This window comes from Megalobrama amblycephala, linkage group LG19, assembly GCF_018812025.1.
Source record: "Megalobrama amblycephala isolate DHTTF-2021 linkage group LG19, ASM1881202v1, whole genome shotgun sequence".
Classification (NCBI taxonomy): domain Eukaryota; kingdom Metazoa; phylum Chordata; class Actinopteri; order Cypriniformes; family Xenocyprididae; genus Megalobrama; species Megalobrama amblycephala.
The window spans coordinates 39,385,722-39,404,620 of record NC_063062.1 but is presented as its reverse complement, the minus strand read 5'-3'; the positions used below and the strand labels follow the sequence as shown (position 1 = coordinate 39,404,620).

At 38.4% G+C, this 18,899-nt stretch overlaps 1 protein-coding gene across 2 annotated transcripts in view; it reads left to right on the top strand.

Annotated features, from left to right (window-relative positions):
* Positions 1–18,899, top strand: part of LOC125254117 (SPHK1 interactor, AKAP domain containing) — a 94,550-nt gene continuing 75,651 nt past the window's right edge. For both annotated transcript variants that reach the window (XM_048168559.1, XM_048168556.1), the window contains exon 1: positions 1–119. In XM_048168559.1, the coding sequence (XP_048024516.1) occupies positions 76–119 (44 nt within the window). In that variant the 5' untranslated portion in view covers positions 1–75. The remainder of the gene's footprint in view (positions 120–18,899) is intronic.

Below are 18,899 nucleotides of genomic sequence, written 5' to 3'. Positions count from 1 at the left end.
TTCATTTTATTTATTCTTTTCCAGGCAGATCAACCCACACCCTAAGCACCGGAAAAGGCAAGAAGCAAATAAAACATGCTGGCTAACCTGCTCACCGTCCTCCGAAACTTCACGGAGAGGTACGTTCATGATAAATGTAATTTTTTTCCAAAATGATTATGTTATGATACATAAAAAGGTACTGGAGGTGCATTCTCATACTGGAATGATCCTTATAAACATGCTTATTTCTTTCTGTGTAACATTTTTCCATTTTTCCCTCTGTAAATGTTTATTAGGCCACAATAAGACGCCTGCTCTTTCAAAACTTGCAAGAAAGGTGGATTATATTCCTCTTTGTGCCATTAGGAAATGAAGGTGGCAGCCAGGCGAGAAATCTACAGAGGATTAGTCTCTTTGTGTCACTGTTATAATCGAGTAAATAATCTTCTTCTTAAGTGCTCCCCCTCCCTAGTATTACCTACAAAATGCTCTCATCCACCAAATATAGATATTAGTGCAATTTAATGCCTGCAAAATAGCTTTGGCTGTAAATGGCCATTTTTGCACTAGATTAATCTTGGCTATCTGTTTCTGGGTTCTGTGCTGTTTATTACTTTATCCGGCTTTTGAATGTTTGAGTGCGCTCACACTGATTTAAATTGGCAAATTTAATCACATAAAATCCTCATCAAATCTGTCTGCTTCATGCCTGCTTTAAAAAAACACTGAAGTAACAAGCTACATTTAATATTTTGTGAAAAATTTAAAATGAACTCATGTTTGGGGACCGAGAGACACCAAAACTCATTTAATAACTCAAAGTGTCAGATTGATGACTTTTCAAAATTTAAAAAAATATATGTTATAAAAATATAAAAACATTAATTACATCCATGAAACATCAAAAAGCTGTATTACTTCTGTCTGGAATTTCAGAGACTCCAGATATTAAACATGATTACTGTAGTAGACACACCACTGCCAATTTTCTGTTGTATGTTTCAATTGTATGTTTTTGATGGGGTCAGATTAACCTCACACTGAAAGTGTTATTATTATTGCATATCAGTCACATTTCTTTGTGATATCACAGAGGATCTAATCTTCAGTAATCTACCAAAAAATATTTGGTTTTGTCTACATGTATTCACCCCGAACCATACGGTACGGACGTCATACAGTCAGACGATGAGTACAGTCAGTTATAGGCGATCCACACTCCAATCCAGAAGGGGGCGCATGCAGTAATGCAACACTGTTTGCTAACCACCACAACAGGAAAAAGAGCAGAAGAAGAACAGCACATGTGCGAATGACCGCTTGAAAACAAGATGCATGCACATGTCGAATGCGTCTTTCTGTGCTCACGGACAAAGGGGTATACATTGAAAGGTTCCCACTCTCTACTGTGAACGAAACAGAGCTTAAATGAAATATAGGAGGGTTTGGTCTTAAGCTTTGAATGTTTAAATATAGTTTAAGTAGAGCAAATTGTGACACTCCTAATGCACAAAGTTTTATTTTTCATTATGCTGTTTATTTTGTACTTTTATAACATATCTCACTTTTCTGTTACGTGCAAAAAAATATGACTTATGCAAGTGTGAACCCTTGCATTGTGGATATGTTGCTTTTCCAGTAACACTTTAGGCCTTGTTTGCACTAGTGCGTTTCATCAAAGTCCCTTTAAGACAAGTCATTTCACTCGGCGGCCATCTTTGAAACGCCTCTCAGGCATCCTGGGCATCATGCAGCTCCAAAGCTGTTTGCCAAGCTTTCGATTAAATTTCATATTTGAAATCACCAATGAAATCTGACAACAACTGTCTCATAATTTTTTTTCCAAACGCTCGAATCATGACAAAAAAAAACTGTATTTTTATGCTGGATCAACCTAATGCACATGCGCAGACCTAAATGCGCGTCTCTTGTGCCTCATTTCGGAGGCGCGACTGTTTCTATAGAAACCGGTGCTTCTAACGGCCGCTGCAGTGACTCGATGACTTTACCAGTCAGCGATTGGCTCTTATTTAGAAGGCGGGACTTATTCCGCCATATCGCGCGTTACACTTTCTCCCATTCAAAACAATACGAGTGACACATCTTGTGTTATTCTATAGTCTTTGGTTTCATTTTAAAATGAAAATAATCCTTGTCTACACTGACGTTTCCACGTCTACACTACATGACCGAAAACGCATGTCACATGACCGTTCATGCACACTGGGCACGTACAAGTGTAAACACTTGCCTCTTGTGCTGCAGTATTTAGAAAATGCAGAGTTTAACTGCACAATGGCTGCTAAAAATGACAACAAAGCTAGCAAATATTGCAGTTCAGTCCCAATGTTATTGTTTACACGGTCGTCAAGGAAATGCAGAGCAAATGTGGGCAGCCAAGCCATCGTTTTCAAAAGTCTCCATTCTGGTCCGATTACACTGAAACGCAATCCAGGAATTTTCAAATTTAAACGGACTCTGCAGTGTTTTCGGAAATCTCAGTTTTCAAGGGTCAAAAATGCAGAGTAGTGTAAACGACAGGCGTAAACATAGCAAAAGTTATGCATTTTACAATGAAAATGCACTAGTGTAAACGTAAAAGTTTAGGGTCCAATTCTCACTATTAACTAGTTGCTTATTAGCATGCATGTTACTACAATATTGGCTGTCTATTAGTACTTATAAAGCACATACTAATGCCTTATTCAGCATGATCTTATTCTACATCCCATAATCCTACTCGATACCTAAACTTAACAACTTTAATAAGCAGTAATTAGGGGTTTATTGAGGCAGAAGTTAATAGTTAGTTAATAGTGAGAATTGGACCCTAAAACTAAAGTGTGACATTTTTCCTATTGTACCGAAATTGTACTGAACCATGAGCCAAAATTCGAGGTAGGTTACCGAACCGTGACTTCTGTGTACTGTTACACCCCTACTATATATATATATATATATATATATATGCTGTTTTGTTCCCCTCCACACCTGTAGGGGGCAGCACAAGCTGTTTTTTCCCCTAGACATAAATACATAATACATAAACTGCTGCCACCCATCCTGGTAGAGGCATAATTGCTGAGTGGGTGCAGAGAGAGAGATATGAGAATGGAAAGGCCAGCACTTCTGTGTGCCGCAGAGATTCGCCATTGAATGGGGTGAGGGGGTCGTAAAATCTGTAGTGGCCGACTGGGTGCTGAGTGTGCAGGTGTTAGAGTACAAGCTGTTTTTCATCATACACGCCAATGTGTTTGTGTATGTGTGGACGTATCTGCAGCCTTAACTTTGAGAGATGGCTGTGATTAAATAGATGGTATGTCTATATGTTGTTCTGTCTCTGTGTAGGGTGGGTGGCAGGATATTTCGTAAGTAAAAATTGTGCCTGCAATCAAGCAACAGTAAAAGGTCATGGGTTCTTTCTCTAAATGCCATATCACAAAGTAATTTCTGTTATTCTGCCTCAGTATGATGGCAAATGATAATTTATGAAGCCATCTGATTAGCTTAATTATTTGGTTTTGTTATAATGATTTGCTATAATGATCTTCACATTAATCTTGTATATAAATGCATATCCGCACGGCTCTTTTCCATACAGTCTTTCAAATGTATTTTTTGCATTCCATAGAGGAAAACATCATAGTTTCTGTAATAGTTTCCTCTCCTCTGGGAAGGCTTTCCATGAGATTCTGGAGTGTTTCAGTGGGAATTTTTGCCCATTCATCCAGCAAAGCATTTGTAAGATCAGACACTGATGTTGGATGAGAAGGCTTTGCTCGCAATCTCCGTTCTAGTTCATCCCAAAATTGTTCGATGGGGTTGAGGTCACGGCTTTGTGCCGGCCAGTCAAGTTCTTCTACACCAGTGGTTCCCAAACTGGGGTACGCGTACCCCTGGGGGTACGTGAGGTGACAACAGGGGGTACGCGAACAAATGCTGAGTAGTTCATTTAATTCTACCTTAAAATAATATTAAAACCGAGCCAAAATGTCGTAAATCCAGTACATTTAATCAAATTACCTCATCATTTGGAATAAAAAATGACTGTATCCACACAAGCAGCATGCATATGATAGATTGCGTGCAGAATCTGCTGCCTTAAATCGCGCTTACTGTCGTTCTCGACAATGCACCTTTGTAACAGTAGGGATTTAGCACTTTACTCGCATGAAGAACAAATAAAGACAGATAATGGATTAATTTCGATTTAAGACTCAAACTTTCTCCGATACAAAAACATACCTTGTGTGAGTTCTTGTATTTAATGATGATAATAAGCAAGAACGCAATTGTTCCCAAATATCCACATGACTGCAAACGTGACATTATTATACAACAGGTCAAAAAAAAACACAGTATTTTAAACACAGTACTGTCTGTATTTACTATTTTGCAATGAAATAATAGTTCTAACGAAACCACAGCAGAACTACAACACACGTCTCTGTTTCGCGAACAATTCTGCGGCTTTGAACGAATCATGAGAGTCAATGATTCAATGATTCATTCATAGCCACTTGCTTCGTTACTGAATGAATGACTCGATGACTCACTCATAAAAACAGTGACTTGCTGCCACCTACTGGCGGTTTTAGTTTAATATTTAAAAGTTTTACTTAGTTTTACCATCATTGCATATTTCTCTATTGAACATTTTTATATATTATTTTTTTATTTTATAACATTATTTATTTTATAAAGTTATTCATAAAGGTAAAAATATGCACTGGAAAATCAATTTAGGGGGCAAATATTGTCCCTTAATGGTAAAGGTGTAACTGCAGTCGAAGTGGAAGAGAGGGGGTACGCAGAAGGATGGTAATCCCTTCAGGGGGTACTCCAAGCAAAAAAGTTTGGGAACCACTGTTCTACACCAAACGCATCCAATCTTGCTGTGCACTGGGGCACAGTCATGCTGGAATATAAAAGGACCTTCCCTAAACTGTTCCCACAAAGATGAGAGCATAGCATTATCCAAAATGTCTTGGTATGCTGAAGCATTAAGATTTACTATCACTGGAAGTAAGGCCTAGCCCAACCCCTGAAAAACAGCATTTGCATTGCATTGTTTGCATTGTTTGCATAATGGTATCCAAACTTTACAGTTGACACAATGCAGTCAGGCAGGTAACGTTCTCCTGGTATCCGCCAAACCCAGACTCACCCATCAGATTGCCAATCAGAGAAGTGTTATTCGTCACTCCAGACTCCAGTGGTGGCGTGTTTTACACCACTCCATCTGACGCTTGGCATTGTACTTGGTGATGTGAGGCTTGTATGCAGCTGCTCTGCCATGGAAACCCATTCCATGAAGCTCCCGCCACACAGTTTATGTGCTGATATTAATGCCAGTGGAAGTGTGAAACTCTTCAGCTATGGAATCAACAAAGCGTTGATGACTTTTACGCACCATGCGCCTCAGCACTCAGTGACCCCGCTCTGACTTTACATGGTCTTTCTCTTTTTTTTTTCTTCTTTGTGTTCCACAGAGGAAAAAATGTTATAGTTTTGGAACAACATGAGAGTTATAAATGTCATGCCTCCACTATTTCTTTAACATAGTGAAGTGGTCCCGGTGGTTGCAGTAGTTAATGACGGGAATGGGACGAGAAGGACACATAGAGGAGTGTGTTTGTGTGTGTGTGTGTGTGTGTGCATTTTTGTGACATATTGTGTATAATGACATGGGAATGACATCGGTATTACAAGAAGAGGTGACTTATGAGGACATTACCCCATGTCCCCACTTTTCAAAAGGCTTATAAATCATACAGAATGAGTTTTTGTGAGAAAGTAAAAGTGTGCACAGTTTTCTGTGATGGGTAGGTTTAGGGGTAGGGGTAGTGTAGGGGGATAGAAAATACTGTTTGTACAGTATAAAAACCATTACACCAATGGAATGTCCCCACAATTCACAAAAACGTGAATGTGTGTATGTGTGTGTGTATGCATGCGTGTGTGTGAGTATAGATAATTAATAAAGGGTTGGGGGCAATCTTCATCCTGATTGAGCTCAGAAAGGTAATGAAGAGCTGCTCTCATTAGTGTGTTTGTGCATATGAGTGTTTGGAGGACTTTGTGCATGTGTGTAATCAGCCCTCTGTCTGGTGCATTACACGTTCATGTGTGGAGGGGGTCAGGAAGTGAATCTGCATAATGTGGCAAATAAAGCCCCACTGAGTGAACAGAAATCGGGCTACACCCTGTTGTACTTGAGCGAAAGTTTGAGTCTGTGTAGAGGGTCCACAGGTGTGTATTTATTAAAGTTGAAAACTGTGTCCCAAATTGCTTCCTGGCCTCTATATACACTCTAAAAAATGCTGGGTTGAAAATGGACAAACCCTGCGATTGGGTTGTTTTAACCCAGCGGTTGGGTTAAATGTTTTTTTAAATGTTTTATTTAACTCAACTACTGTTTAAAAAAATACTGTATTTCTTGCTTAAATTGAACCCAAAGAATGTTGGAAATTAACATTTAATAATATGTTTAATAAATGAACATTTATTAATAAGTTTAATGACTACTAATTAAACAATAAACATTTATTAAATTGCTTATTAATATATGTTCACCTTTTGATTATTATTGTTGCTTCTAGTAATTATGTGTCTGATTTTTAATTTCCAACCAATTTGGGGTTTATTTTAAGCAAGCAATACAGTAATTTTTTTTAACAATAGTTGGATTAAATAAAACTGCCCAGCACATTGGGCAAACATTTAACCCAACCACTAAGTTAAAACAACCCAATTGTCCATTTTCAACCCAACTTGGGTTGTTTTTAACCCAGCAGAGGAATGTAGCTGGGCCATAACCACCATAGACATTAAGAGGGACAAGTATTAATAATAATAATTATTAGAAATAGCCAAATCTCCTCCCCAGTTTATTTTAGCAGTATATTTAGATCTTTTCACATCAAAGGTTGCAGCGCTGAGCATTATAGCCGATCATTCATGTCTGTTGAATGCACAAATGCAATGATCTCGCCATTTCAATGAGAATGGATAAATGTAAACAGATAGTTGCTCTGACCCAGCAACATTTGCTTATGATTTGTTTCTGTGTACCATGGATTATGCCATAAATCCTGCAGGTTGCCCCTGCTGTTCATACACAGCATAAGTGCATGTTTGATTATGGGAAGCTGTTAGTGTGTCTATCCAGCCATGTTTGAGGCTCCATCAGGTGAATATCTGAAATCATCGTACCTTAATACAACAAACAAATGCAACCCGCAGGACTTGCCAAATCCCCCTCTTGCTTTTCCTCTTCTCTCCCTTCTTTGTTTTTTGCCTTCACCATGTGGACCTGAAGCTATTCTTTGTGCTTTCCATTTTATTTGTGATGTTATGTGTTTATTGATTGGCCAGTAGTGTCTAGACCTGAATTGATTTAGGTCTTTTATGTCTCCATAGTGGGGTTATATTGGAGCAGCATGACTGGTAATGATATTACCTAGGGTTTAGGTTTGCGAACACCTCCACACATACAAACACACGGACACAAGCAAACACAAAGAAACGGTGACTCTTGCTCACGATCCCCCAACAAGGGCTTTGACACGAAGCGGTCTGATGTCTGGGAGGTCTCGCAGAGGTCGGTTATGTTGGTCTACGCCGATTGTCAATTAATACTTTGAGTGGTCTGCTGGCCTGCTTCCTGTGTTTGCGATCAACAGATAGAGTCTAGAGAGTCTGGGATAAAGATGTTCTGAGAGATCAGTGCTGGTCTTTGTAATCTTTCATCAAAATGTAATAACTTACTTTGCCAACTTTCCTTTTCCAAGTATAATGTTAATCAGTTTCCAAAAAGTTGCTTAGGGATTGTTTTATGCAGCTGTTGAAGGTAATGCACCATTTCTAAAATACTTGCCAATAGCTAATACCATAATCTCAACATAGACTCACTGGGAAAAAAAATTTCTCTACCTACAATTTTGCAAAATATACCGAAACATGCAATTCACTGCAGTTTCCAGCTAAAATAAACACTAGTGGCAGTAAAACACCAAAAATGTTACTCCTTTTCACACAAATTATGAATACAAGGGCAGGTTTTTGATTCATAAAGACTTATTTTCACATGTTTCCTTGCACAATACTGTGTTATGACCTCAAAACTCTGACCTCTATCCCATCCAACTCTTTACCATATGCATTATTTGTAAACTAATATATTTTGATGTTTGCATCACATAATCAGCTCCATATGTATGGCTTTTCTGATGTAGTAAACTCGCTCTGTATCTCACCTGATACAGCGTTGCACTTGATGCAGAACACTCTTGTCGCAACACTCAATAAAAAAAACTCAAACACATGTACTGTAGAAATGAGCAAAAAGAGCATGGCAAATGCATTTTTATCTCATTTTTGCGTTTGTGGTCAGGTTAAGGTTGGTGGTACATTATTTTCGAATACAGTAGAGCATTAACCTTTTAGCGCAACTCACCTGACGTTTCACTTTGAAAGTGCCATAAAACGTGAAAGAAGCAATGTAATTTTGCAGAAATGTCAGGCAATGTCAGATAGATAGATAGATAGACAGACAGACAGATTGATCGATTGTAAACCCAAATTGGGCTAACTCAAAAAAATTGAGGTAATCAGTTACATCACATTTTTTGAGTTATGATGTTCCCAATTTAAGTAAGCAGAACTATCAGTTTTTGAGTTTGTAGTACTCATGCATGTTGCTCCTAACTTAAAGTACTGAGTTAGCAAACTCATACATTTTGATAGCAATTAACATAAAAGATTTAGTAAATTAACTTTTTTATGTAGAGTTCTTGCAAATCTAACAAGTGATTGATTGATTGATTGATTGATTGATTGATTGATTGATTGATTGATTGATTGATTGATTGATTGATTGATTGATTGATTGATTGATTGATTGATTGATTGATTGATTGATTGGGCTAACTCAAAAAAGTTGGGCTAACTCAAAAAAATGTAGGTAATCAGTTACATCAAAAAAAAAAAGTTAGGTTTTTCCCAATTTTAAGTAAGCAGAACTATCAGTTTTTGAGTTTGTAGTACTAATGCATGTTGCTCCTAACCTGAAGAACTGAGTTAGCTAACTCATACATTTTGACAGCAATTAACATAAAAGATTTAGTTAATTAACTTTTTTATTTTGAGTTCTTGCAAATCAAACAAGATGGATGGATGGATGGCTGGATGGCTGGATGGCTGGATGGATAGATAGATAGATAGATAGATAGATAGATAGATAGATAGATAGATAGATAGATAGATAGATAGATAGATAGATAGATAGATAGATAGATAGATAGATAGATAGATAGATAGATAGATAGATAGATAGATCAAAATGCTGACAATGCTTAACTTGCCATACTTTGCCGTTGCAAGTATTTGCTCTCCTGTTTCAGCTACAGTAAGGAACACATTTATGCTCATACCGTGAAATATGGGGTTTCATATGACTTGTAGAGAGAGAAAGTGAGACAGTGAGAGGTGTCAGTCCGAACAGCAGAACCGATTTCATTTCACACTTGAAAGTCACCCAGAACGGAGGGCAAAGTGTCTCCAAGTGGAGTTACCTTTGCAACTTCTGACACAGACACACATTAAACCTGAAGGCATCCTCTGTGTTTTTGTCTCAAATCTAGTCCATGTTTGCTGTTCCTGAGCACAGAGCCGGTTCTTCCTCCGCTCCTCCCTCACTTTCTCTCACTCTCTGTTTCTTGTTCTCTCTCTGGTCGGCGAGATAAACTCATGAAACACAATTTGAATTTTAATCCGCAACAGTAATGCTCACATGTTTTCCTTCTCATTGCAGTTGGGCTCTGGCAAGTAAAGAAAGAGAGAGACACAGAACTGGGCTTCTAACTGTCAACCATGCAAAACGAACACAATAGGCATTATATTAGCAGTATCACACATCATGCCCATAAAAACACACAATGGTAAACTCTGACACAAATAACAGACAGAAAATAGCTTATAAAGAGGTTTCCCAAAGATTAAATCTCTTGCTTTTTACTTCTCTTGCTTCTTTCTCATTGGTTTATTGGCCTGTGTGATTTTTCGGTGTCATGTTGAGTTGCGGTCTGGGTAATTTCATGCTGCCAGAGCACCAGGTAAAGAGTTTCCCCTACTGGCACAGCAACCTGCAGCCGATTTTAATAAATGATAGTGGCCCCTAAAGACCATGAGCGGGCCAACAAGGGACATGCGCGTGGCTCGCGGAGGGAGGGCAGCGAGGAAGTAAAGGAAACAGTAATGCATGCCTATTTTTAGACTCACTCCTGCTTGGCCCTGTGTGGCATCTGCAGATCGTTGTCTGTTAACATCAGTGCTCTCACTTTATGAGATGAGCCATAAGCTGAGACATTTAAAGGTGCAGTCATTTTTTCCTCATTAAGAAACATTTTACACAAAAGAAAGTAATATTATGTCGACTTGCAAGACTCCAGTTATATCAGTAGCTAAAAAGCAACCATAAAAACACCATAGTAGTGTGAAGGCGACAGAGTTTCATTTTTTTTTTTTTTTATTGCAATTCCTATGGAGGCCATTTGTGCCATGACAGAAGCTGAATCTCACACTTTCTCCTCTCTCCTTCTGCTCCTTTGATTCCTGTTACCTGCTGTTTTCATTGCAGGGTTTAATTTATAATTGATTTAAAAGGCGATCATACATAATTAATTTCTGTTTGCTAATGAGGCCTAAAAGACATTGACAGATCCAGTTGAGTATTAGTTTTCTACAGGCACAGAGTTAATTGACACTCCCAATGAATATCGGCCCAGGTCTGGACCCTGTTTTATTATTGATAAGGATTGATTAACTTTGATACAGACACCCACAGACAAGTCTGAGCGATGGCAACTTCGGCACAACAGAGTGCTGCATTACTGTGATCAAAGATTATCTCATTTCGGCTTTTTTTTTTTTACCTTAAACTGAGTGTGTGTGTGTGTGTGTGTGTGTGTGTGTGTGTGTGTGGTCCTGGTATTCACTATGCTATGGGGCAAAATGTCCCCCAAATATGGCAATATCTGAAATCCTTATCCATGTGGGGACATTTTTCGGTTCCCATGAGGAAAACAACTTATAATTCATACTAATTGATGTTTTTGAAAATGTAAAAATGTAGAGAGTTTTCTGTGATGGGTAGGGTTAGGTGATAGAATATACAGTTTATAAGTCCCCATAAAACATGGAAACACAACATTTACATACACACTTATAAATGTGTTTACAAATTTACACCTGTGAAAAGTGCAGAGTAAAGTATGGCTTAGCTTTCAGATATTTAATGTTTTGCATGTCTTCATGCTTGAAATAGTCAATAATGATTTTCATTCATGTTTGGAATGGCAGCAGTAATTGTTCAGTTATATGTGTAATTGTGAGTGTACGTGCATATGATTGATTTTATTTATCTGCCAAGCTGCACAATATTTGGGTAAATGTTATAGAGCAGGTAGATTATTTTACAATGTGTTGACATGATATTGCTGGATTGTTCTTTAAAGGGGACCTATAATGCACCTTTCACAAGATGTAATATAAGTCTCTGGTGTCCCAGAATGTGTCTGTGAATTTTCAGCTCAAAATACCCCACAGATCATTTATTATAGCTTGTCAAATTTGTCGCTATTTGGGTGTGAGCAAAAACATGCTGTTTTTGTGTGTGTGTCCCTTTAAATGCAAATGAGCTGCTGCTCCCGGCCCCTTTCCAGAAGAGGGCGGAGCTTTAACAGCTCGCATTTTGGTTGCTCAACAACAACAAAGCTGGAGAATCTCACGCAGCCAAAATGAGGATTGTCAGTAACGGTGTTCAGCCTTACATTGTTCAAACCGGAGTCGACACTGATGGAGAGACTCAGGAAGAAGTTACAACTTTTAGAATGAAACTGGACGTTTCTGAATGGTTAGTGGATAAATGTATGTAATTGCTGTGGAGTTGATTCAACTCATCCACTAGCATGTGCCGTCATGTTAATCTTTTGTGCAAATCCAGCATTGAATTGACCCTCGTTTGAGCAGTCAGAGATGACATGGCAACAACACTCTATAAAAACCTGTATAAATTTCAACCATAGTAGGGAAAAAAAAAAAATACTATGGTAGTCAATGGGGGGCGAGATCTGCTTGGTTATAAACATTCTACCATTGAGTACAGCAGAAAAAAGAAATTTATACAGCTTTGGAACAACTTGAGGGTGAATAAATGATGACAGAATTTTCATTTTTGGGTGAACTATCCCTTTAAACACCGAATTTTTTAAATATCTCCCTTTGCATTGAACTTTGAGCATCGTAACTTTGCAGATGTTGTTTATACTCAAACAGCAACATTACACACTAACTAAAGTTAAAAAAGTGAAATCATAATTAACCACCCCTTTAAGAGAGGTCATGAGAAATCAAATTTTCCTGTACCTATTAAAACAAGAATCCAATGTTGATCTACTATAAAAACATACTGTACTGCGACAGAAGAAGGAATAAGGCAGAATATACTGTTATTCCTAAACACTGGAACAACTGAAATGCCAAAGCATGCTGTTCCTGATTGTGTTTTGCACAAGCTACACTGCATATTCTTCCAGAGCATCCCAACATTAGGGAAGAGTGCCTGAAGTTTAGTTTTAACAAGGTCCCCAATCATTTCGGCCTGACCTTAACAGTTTGTGCAGCACATTTCTGTGCAGATTGTTTTGTGAACTTGTCACAGTATAATGCAGGCTTTGCATTGGAATGGCTCTTATGAGAGCCGTTACTGCCTCTGCAAGAGTCATTAGTACACTAAATGCGGCACATTAAAAGACATATGTAGTTGCTTCAGCACTGCGATGTCCGTAAAGGACACTCCATTGATTTCCCTTAATACCTTACGTCAGACAGAGACTATTATTGAAGCATGGGGCAGTGCAAACTACATTTGATCCAATGGCAAACCCACTGTGCAACAGCAACGTGCAATTTGTATAAAATGATTGGAAAAATCTGACATACACTGTAAAGATTTGGTGTACACCCTCAGAAAAAAGGTACAAAAACTGTCACTGGGGTGGTACCCTTTCAAAAGGTACAGTACACCTTTGTACCTTTTTTACCCCTTAAAGCAGTGGTCACCAACCTTTTTAAGCCCAAGATCCCTGACCTCGACCTTTTTGAAAGACAAGATCTACTTGATAGAAAAAGACAGCCCAGATTGTATTTAGTATTTTTTTCGTGGTCAATGTAGATTCTGATTTATTTATTTATTTATTTTTACAAGCAAATTGGCCGATTCTGATACTGGTTGCAGATATTTATTATTAATATTATTATAATAAACAAAAATACATAGCCATTTCAAATTAGAGGGAACCACTGCTTTTTAATCACAATCCAAACAAAGATGCTACGCACGTTGCATGAGCAGTTGTTTTTTATTTGAATTAGATTTAATTTCAAGATTTAAAGCAAAAACAGAACGGTCTGACTTTATCTTTGTGAAATTATAAACACACACAAAAAAAGCATGAAACAAAAACAGCAGGCTGAATGAGACGCAGATTCACTCTCTGACAGCAGGTGGCGCTTATGGAGCAGCAGTGATACCGCGTTTCCTTGGTTACCGCTGGAGGTAAGAGGAAAATAAAATGGCATTGCCATCGAAATCTTCCTGAAGACTGATCTCCTTTTAGAGATGAATTCATAATCCCTCATCCCCAATTCAATATTTATATTTTCTTCCTATATTTCGAGCATCGTGAACAGTGAGCAGCTCTGCCTGCTACAGAATTTTCTCCTCTTCGCGTCCGTCTTTCAGCGTCTCTGGCCTCTTGTTAACGGCCGTTACAGACTCAGACATAATGTGGGCTATTTACCTTTATCTGTCTGTCCCAGTAGCTCCAGAAAATAACAAAAATAAATACAAAAATACAGTACAAAGACTGGAGAAATGTAATGTATTTTTGTACTCATTTCTGTTATTTTCGCGAGCTACTGGAACAGTGATAAAGATCGACGGGTTGGCGACCACTGCCTTAAAGGATTAGTTCACTTCAGAAATTATTTTTCCTGATAATTTTCTAACCCCCATGTCATCCAAGATGTTTATCTTTCTTTCTTCAGTCAAAAATAACTTAAGGTTTTTGAGGAAAACATTCCAGGATTTTTCTCCATATTGTGGACTTCACTGGGGTTCAACGGGTTGAAGGTCCAAATGTCAGTTTCAGTACAGCTTCAAAGAGCTCTACATGTCCAGACGAGGAATAAGGGTCTTATCTAGAAAAACGATCAGTCAATGTAATTAAAATTATATACTTTTTAAGCACACATGCATCTTGCAGCTCTGCGATGCGCCACGCATGACATAATCACGTTGGAAAGGTCTGCACTCAATCTCATTTTCTCATCCAACTTCAAAATCATCCGACATCGTTGTTCTACCTTTTTTTTTTTTTTGTAAAGGGTGTTTGACTTAGTCTTTGCATGTTCACTTTGTAGACACTGATCAGTACTTCCGCCTAGGTCACGTGTGACCTTTCCTGTGTGATTACGTGATTATCGCAGAGCTAGTGCAAGATGAGCATTTGTGCTTAAAAAGTAATCTCTTCCCATCTCAGCTACAACTACAGTGTTTGACATTGACATAGACATTGTTCGCAGGCAGCCAATGAAAACCATAGGCTGGCATTATGCAAATTTGTTATAAACCTACATAGGAAGTAAAACTCTCTGTTGTCGGGTAGATGCTGGTGTTAAAGGCATAGTTCACCCAAAAATGAAAATTCTGTCATCATTTACTCACACTCATGTTGTTCCAAAACTGTAATCATTTCTTTTCTCTGATGAACACAAAAGACGATATTTTGAAGAATGTTGGTAACCGGACAGCTGATGGTAGCATTGACTTCCATAGTATTTTTTTATGGAAGTCGATGGCTACCGTCAACTGTCTGGTTGATGGAAGCCTGCAAACCAAAAGCTCAACATGACAACAGTCTGCAGCACAAAAAAAATATTACTGCTGAACATCTCTGATCTTTTTTCATGACTCCGTCGGATTCATTACCCAGCACAGAAAACACCATAATCGGTTCTTTCTTTTGAGTGACAATAACTTCCTTTATAGTGCACTCTGGTCTTTGAAACTTTCAGACCTTTTACATTCATAAACAGTTATATAACACACATGAAAGGTAATATCCGAAAAAACATGATAGCGGCACTTTAATATTTTCTCCTTGCTCTTACGCAGTCTCTTTCTGTGCAGCACTGATATAGGTGTGGGTGTGCAGTCTGTGCCAGTGTAATCTCGTGCATTCTCACGCTGGCCAGCAGGACCACAGGGCCTGGCGTCTCTTCACCGTTTTCATGCCAGCTAGTAAAACATTTAGATGAGGAAGTACAGTGTATTTCACTATATTAGTACAGACGTGAAAAATGATTAAAGCAAAAATGGATATGCAGTCGTTGGCCTCAAAATTTTACATAATGTGAATATTCTTGTGAATATTTACATATATGAATATTCTCATCTTGATGCTGGATGCACTAGTAATAAGAAGCAGATTTATTAGAATATAAAATGAACAACATTAATGAGAAATTTATCCTGTTTAACACAAGATGTGTATAATAAAGGATAATGTTACGATTTCATTTGAAAACATAAAACATATGTCACATCGTTCCCGCTGTTGTGGCAGCCTCATGGCTTTGTTTTTAGTCCCGATCTAATGATGTGCATTTCAGTCCCATTTCCACAGATCATTAGAACAGCTTCCATATTCCAGGAATGATTGTGGCCTTCTGTGTGCCGTTATTAGCATTAAATTATGCCTCTTTTGTATATGATAATGTCCTCTGATGTGTCACTCAGCTATGTCTCAGTTCTAATCCTGATCCATAATTGTTGCATGTATTGCCCTGCCATGCAGGTCGACTGGCATTAAGGAGCGTTAATTGAATTGAGGAGACCAAACACCTGGTATTCCATTTGGTCTGCATGTTAATTAAGGAGCATAATTAAGTTGTCTGAAGCATCCGTTGGACTAATTACAAATCTGAGTAATCCCTCTGGTTTGGATGACTACACACACACACACACACACACACACACACACACACACACACACACACACACACACACACACAACACACATGTTAACAAACAAATGTGTACACAAACATGGAGGAACTGAGAGATATTAATAATACAAATATATAAAGGACACAAAAGGTGTTTGTTTCTTAACAATAATCAGGTTCTATATCATGAATGCAATTGTCTGAAAAGGAAAATGTTGTAAGAGAAATAATTTCATGTGTTCATTTCCAGCCTGTGCAGATTTAAAGGAACAGTTCACCAAAAAAAGTTTGACATTGCATTCTCACCCTTATGTCACTATTAACCCATCTAGACATGTCACATTTGACATTCAATGACATCGAACGTCAAACCTGGCACAGCATCTCTTGGCATGTCATATTTAAATGTAAATAATTTATGTATGATAGCTTCTGCGTAGGGCAGGGGTGTCCAGACCCGGTCCTGGAGGGCCACTGTCCTGCAAAGTTTCACTCCAGCCAGCTCCAAAACACCTGCCTGTAAGTTTCTAGTATGCCTAGTTAGAGCTTGATTAGCTGGTTCAGGTGTGTTTAATTGGGGTTGGAGCTAAACTCTGCAGGACAGTGGCCCTCCAGGAGCGAGTTTGGACACCCCTGTTGTAGGGGAAGAATTCAAGCTAAATATTTTGGTCGAATCGCAGTTCGTTATCCCCGTTGAATGCAGCAATCACACTCGGGTGCGCACCAAAAGTGGACCAAACAGACCTACCGAGATTTCCTTGAAATAGTGAAATGTTGTGTAATTGTGCTTCTCCGTGCAAGAATGAAGCCTTGATTCCGGCTCTACCTGTATTATAACATTCTGTTAGTTGGTGTGACTTTGATAGTACACCTTTTAACCCTAAGTTTATTCAGGTAGGGCAGGGGTGTCCAAACTCGGTCCTGGAGGGCCACTGTCCAGCAGAGTTTAGCTCCAACTTGCCTCAACACACCTGCTTGGAGGTTTCTAGCCTATAGTAAGGCCTTGATTAGCTGGTTCAGGTGTGTTTAATTAGGGTTAGAGCTAAACTCTGCAGGACAGTGGCCCTCCAGGAGCAGGATTGGACACCCCTGAGGTAGGGTTAGGTTAGTCAAATCTAGCCTAAACCAAGTACTCACCCATCCCCAGGTGGAAGTCCTTCAGGAATGACATAGAAGACTACCTTGTGGTTGTTCTTTATTGAGGCTCAGTTTGTAGTTATAAGTAAAGTCTCACGGACGGCAATCGTAACAATAAAAATACCTCTTTTATTGGTTACAATACAAAGCAATAAATGCAAAATAAAACAAAATAAAACTTAAATCACCTTAAGCTAAAAAGCTCTATAACCTCGCTTTATCCAGCAATACTGGAGATGCTGTTAAGCATGAGGTCTGAGGAGGCCTTTTACTTCTCAGACTTTTATACTACTTTTTGGAAAATTCCAACTTCATATTACTCTTTTCATCAATTGATCAATGCCTATGATCCCATCTTCCTGTTGTAGGCGTATCAGTCTCTGTATCTCTTGCTTACTTAGCCGGATGGCCTTCCTCTTTGCTTACGCTCTTGTCTTCTTCTAGCACTCTTCCTCTTCTTCACTGAAGTCTTCATCTGGCTCATCTCCGCTCAAGGTTGCAACATGCTCTCTTCATCCTTATTGTTAACCTTTGTGGTAGGTTACAAACATCAAACTCAAAAACTTAACTTTCACAACTGTTGCTTAGTCATCTTATCTTATAACAAACAAAGGAAGTACTGCAGTTACTTAATTTCATGATCATTCATGCATTCAATCATATATGGCCTTAACTTAAAAGCAAGCAAATAACAACCCTGAAACAGGTAAATATCAATATCGATTTACAAAACATATGGTCTCGACACAGTCTACTAGACAGCGCTGGGAGATCCAGAGAGAGCGCGTTTGAATTTGCTGCAGCATTAATACGAATGTAGCATATAATTCTACATTCGTATAGTGTTTGCTTATCTTGACAGTTACAAATAAAGCCACAATGAGCTCATGGAGCTAACTTGTCAATCATTTTGATGGATGATGCTGAAAAAACTCTGACCAATAAGAGGACAGTTGTACTCGCATGTGACTTGCATAAACACATTTTGGTACGCTTTGAAATGTTGCCTTGTGAAAGCAAAACCGAACCAAGAAGAAAATGCAACATTGTAACAAATTTAGTCCCTGTTTCGGAACAAAACAAACGATCCATAGGTGTGAAAACACCCTAAAATGTCGTGTGATCTGTTCCTTAAAGAAAATGGGCCTTTATCAGAACTGAGGGACATAGAGATAGTGACAGACAGTGAAAGATATTGGACTTGTGAGAGAAATGTCAAGTGATAATGAGTGATAGGAATAAGTGGAGACTAGAAGAGAGCATAATCAAAATGGACAGTGAATAAAGATCAGTCAGATGACAGATGTAAAGACTCACCATGCCAGACAGACATGATGGGCAACTGATGCTCAGAGAGAGAAGATCTTGGCACAGTAGACTGTATAACTGGTCTGAATGGTGATGCTCTCTCACCAGTGGTCTAGAAACACAATCTGTCACCAATCTTTCCACCACCGGAAACTCATGAACTCATAAACGCATACACACGGTTATCTATGTAATTTCCTCCTTGTCATAAATGGCTAATATAATTCACAAATAATTACAAAATAATAAGTAACACAATGAATTAAACATGAAATTTTAAAGTAGAAAGACTGATATAGTGTTTTCTTGTAAAACCTATCGCATTTTATTTACAACTTTGAAATCTTTTTTATGGTATGGTATTTTCTTGTGAGGCATACTTTAATAATCTGTTTTATTTA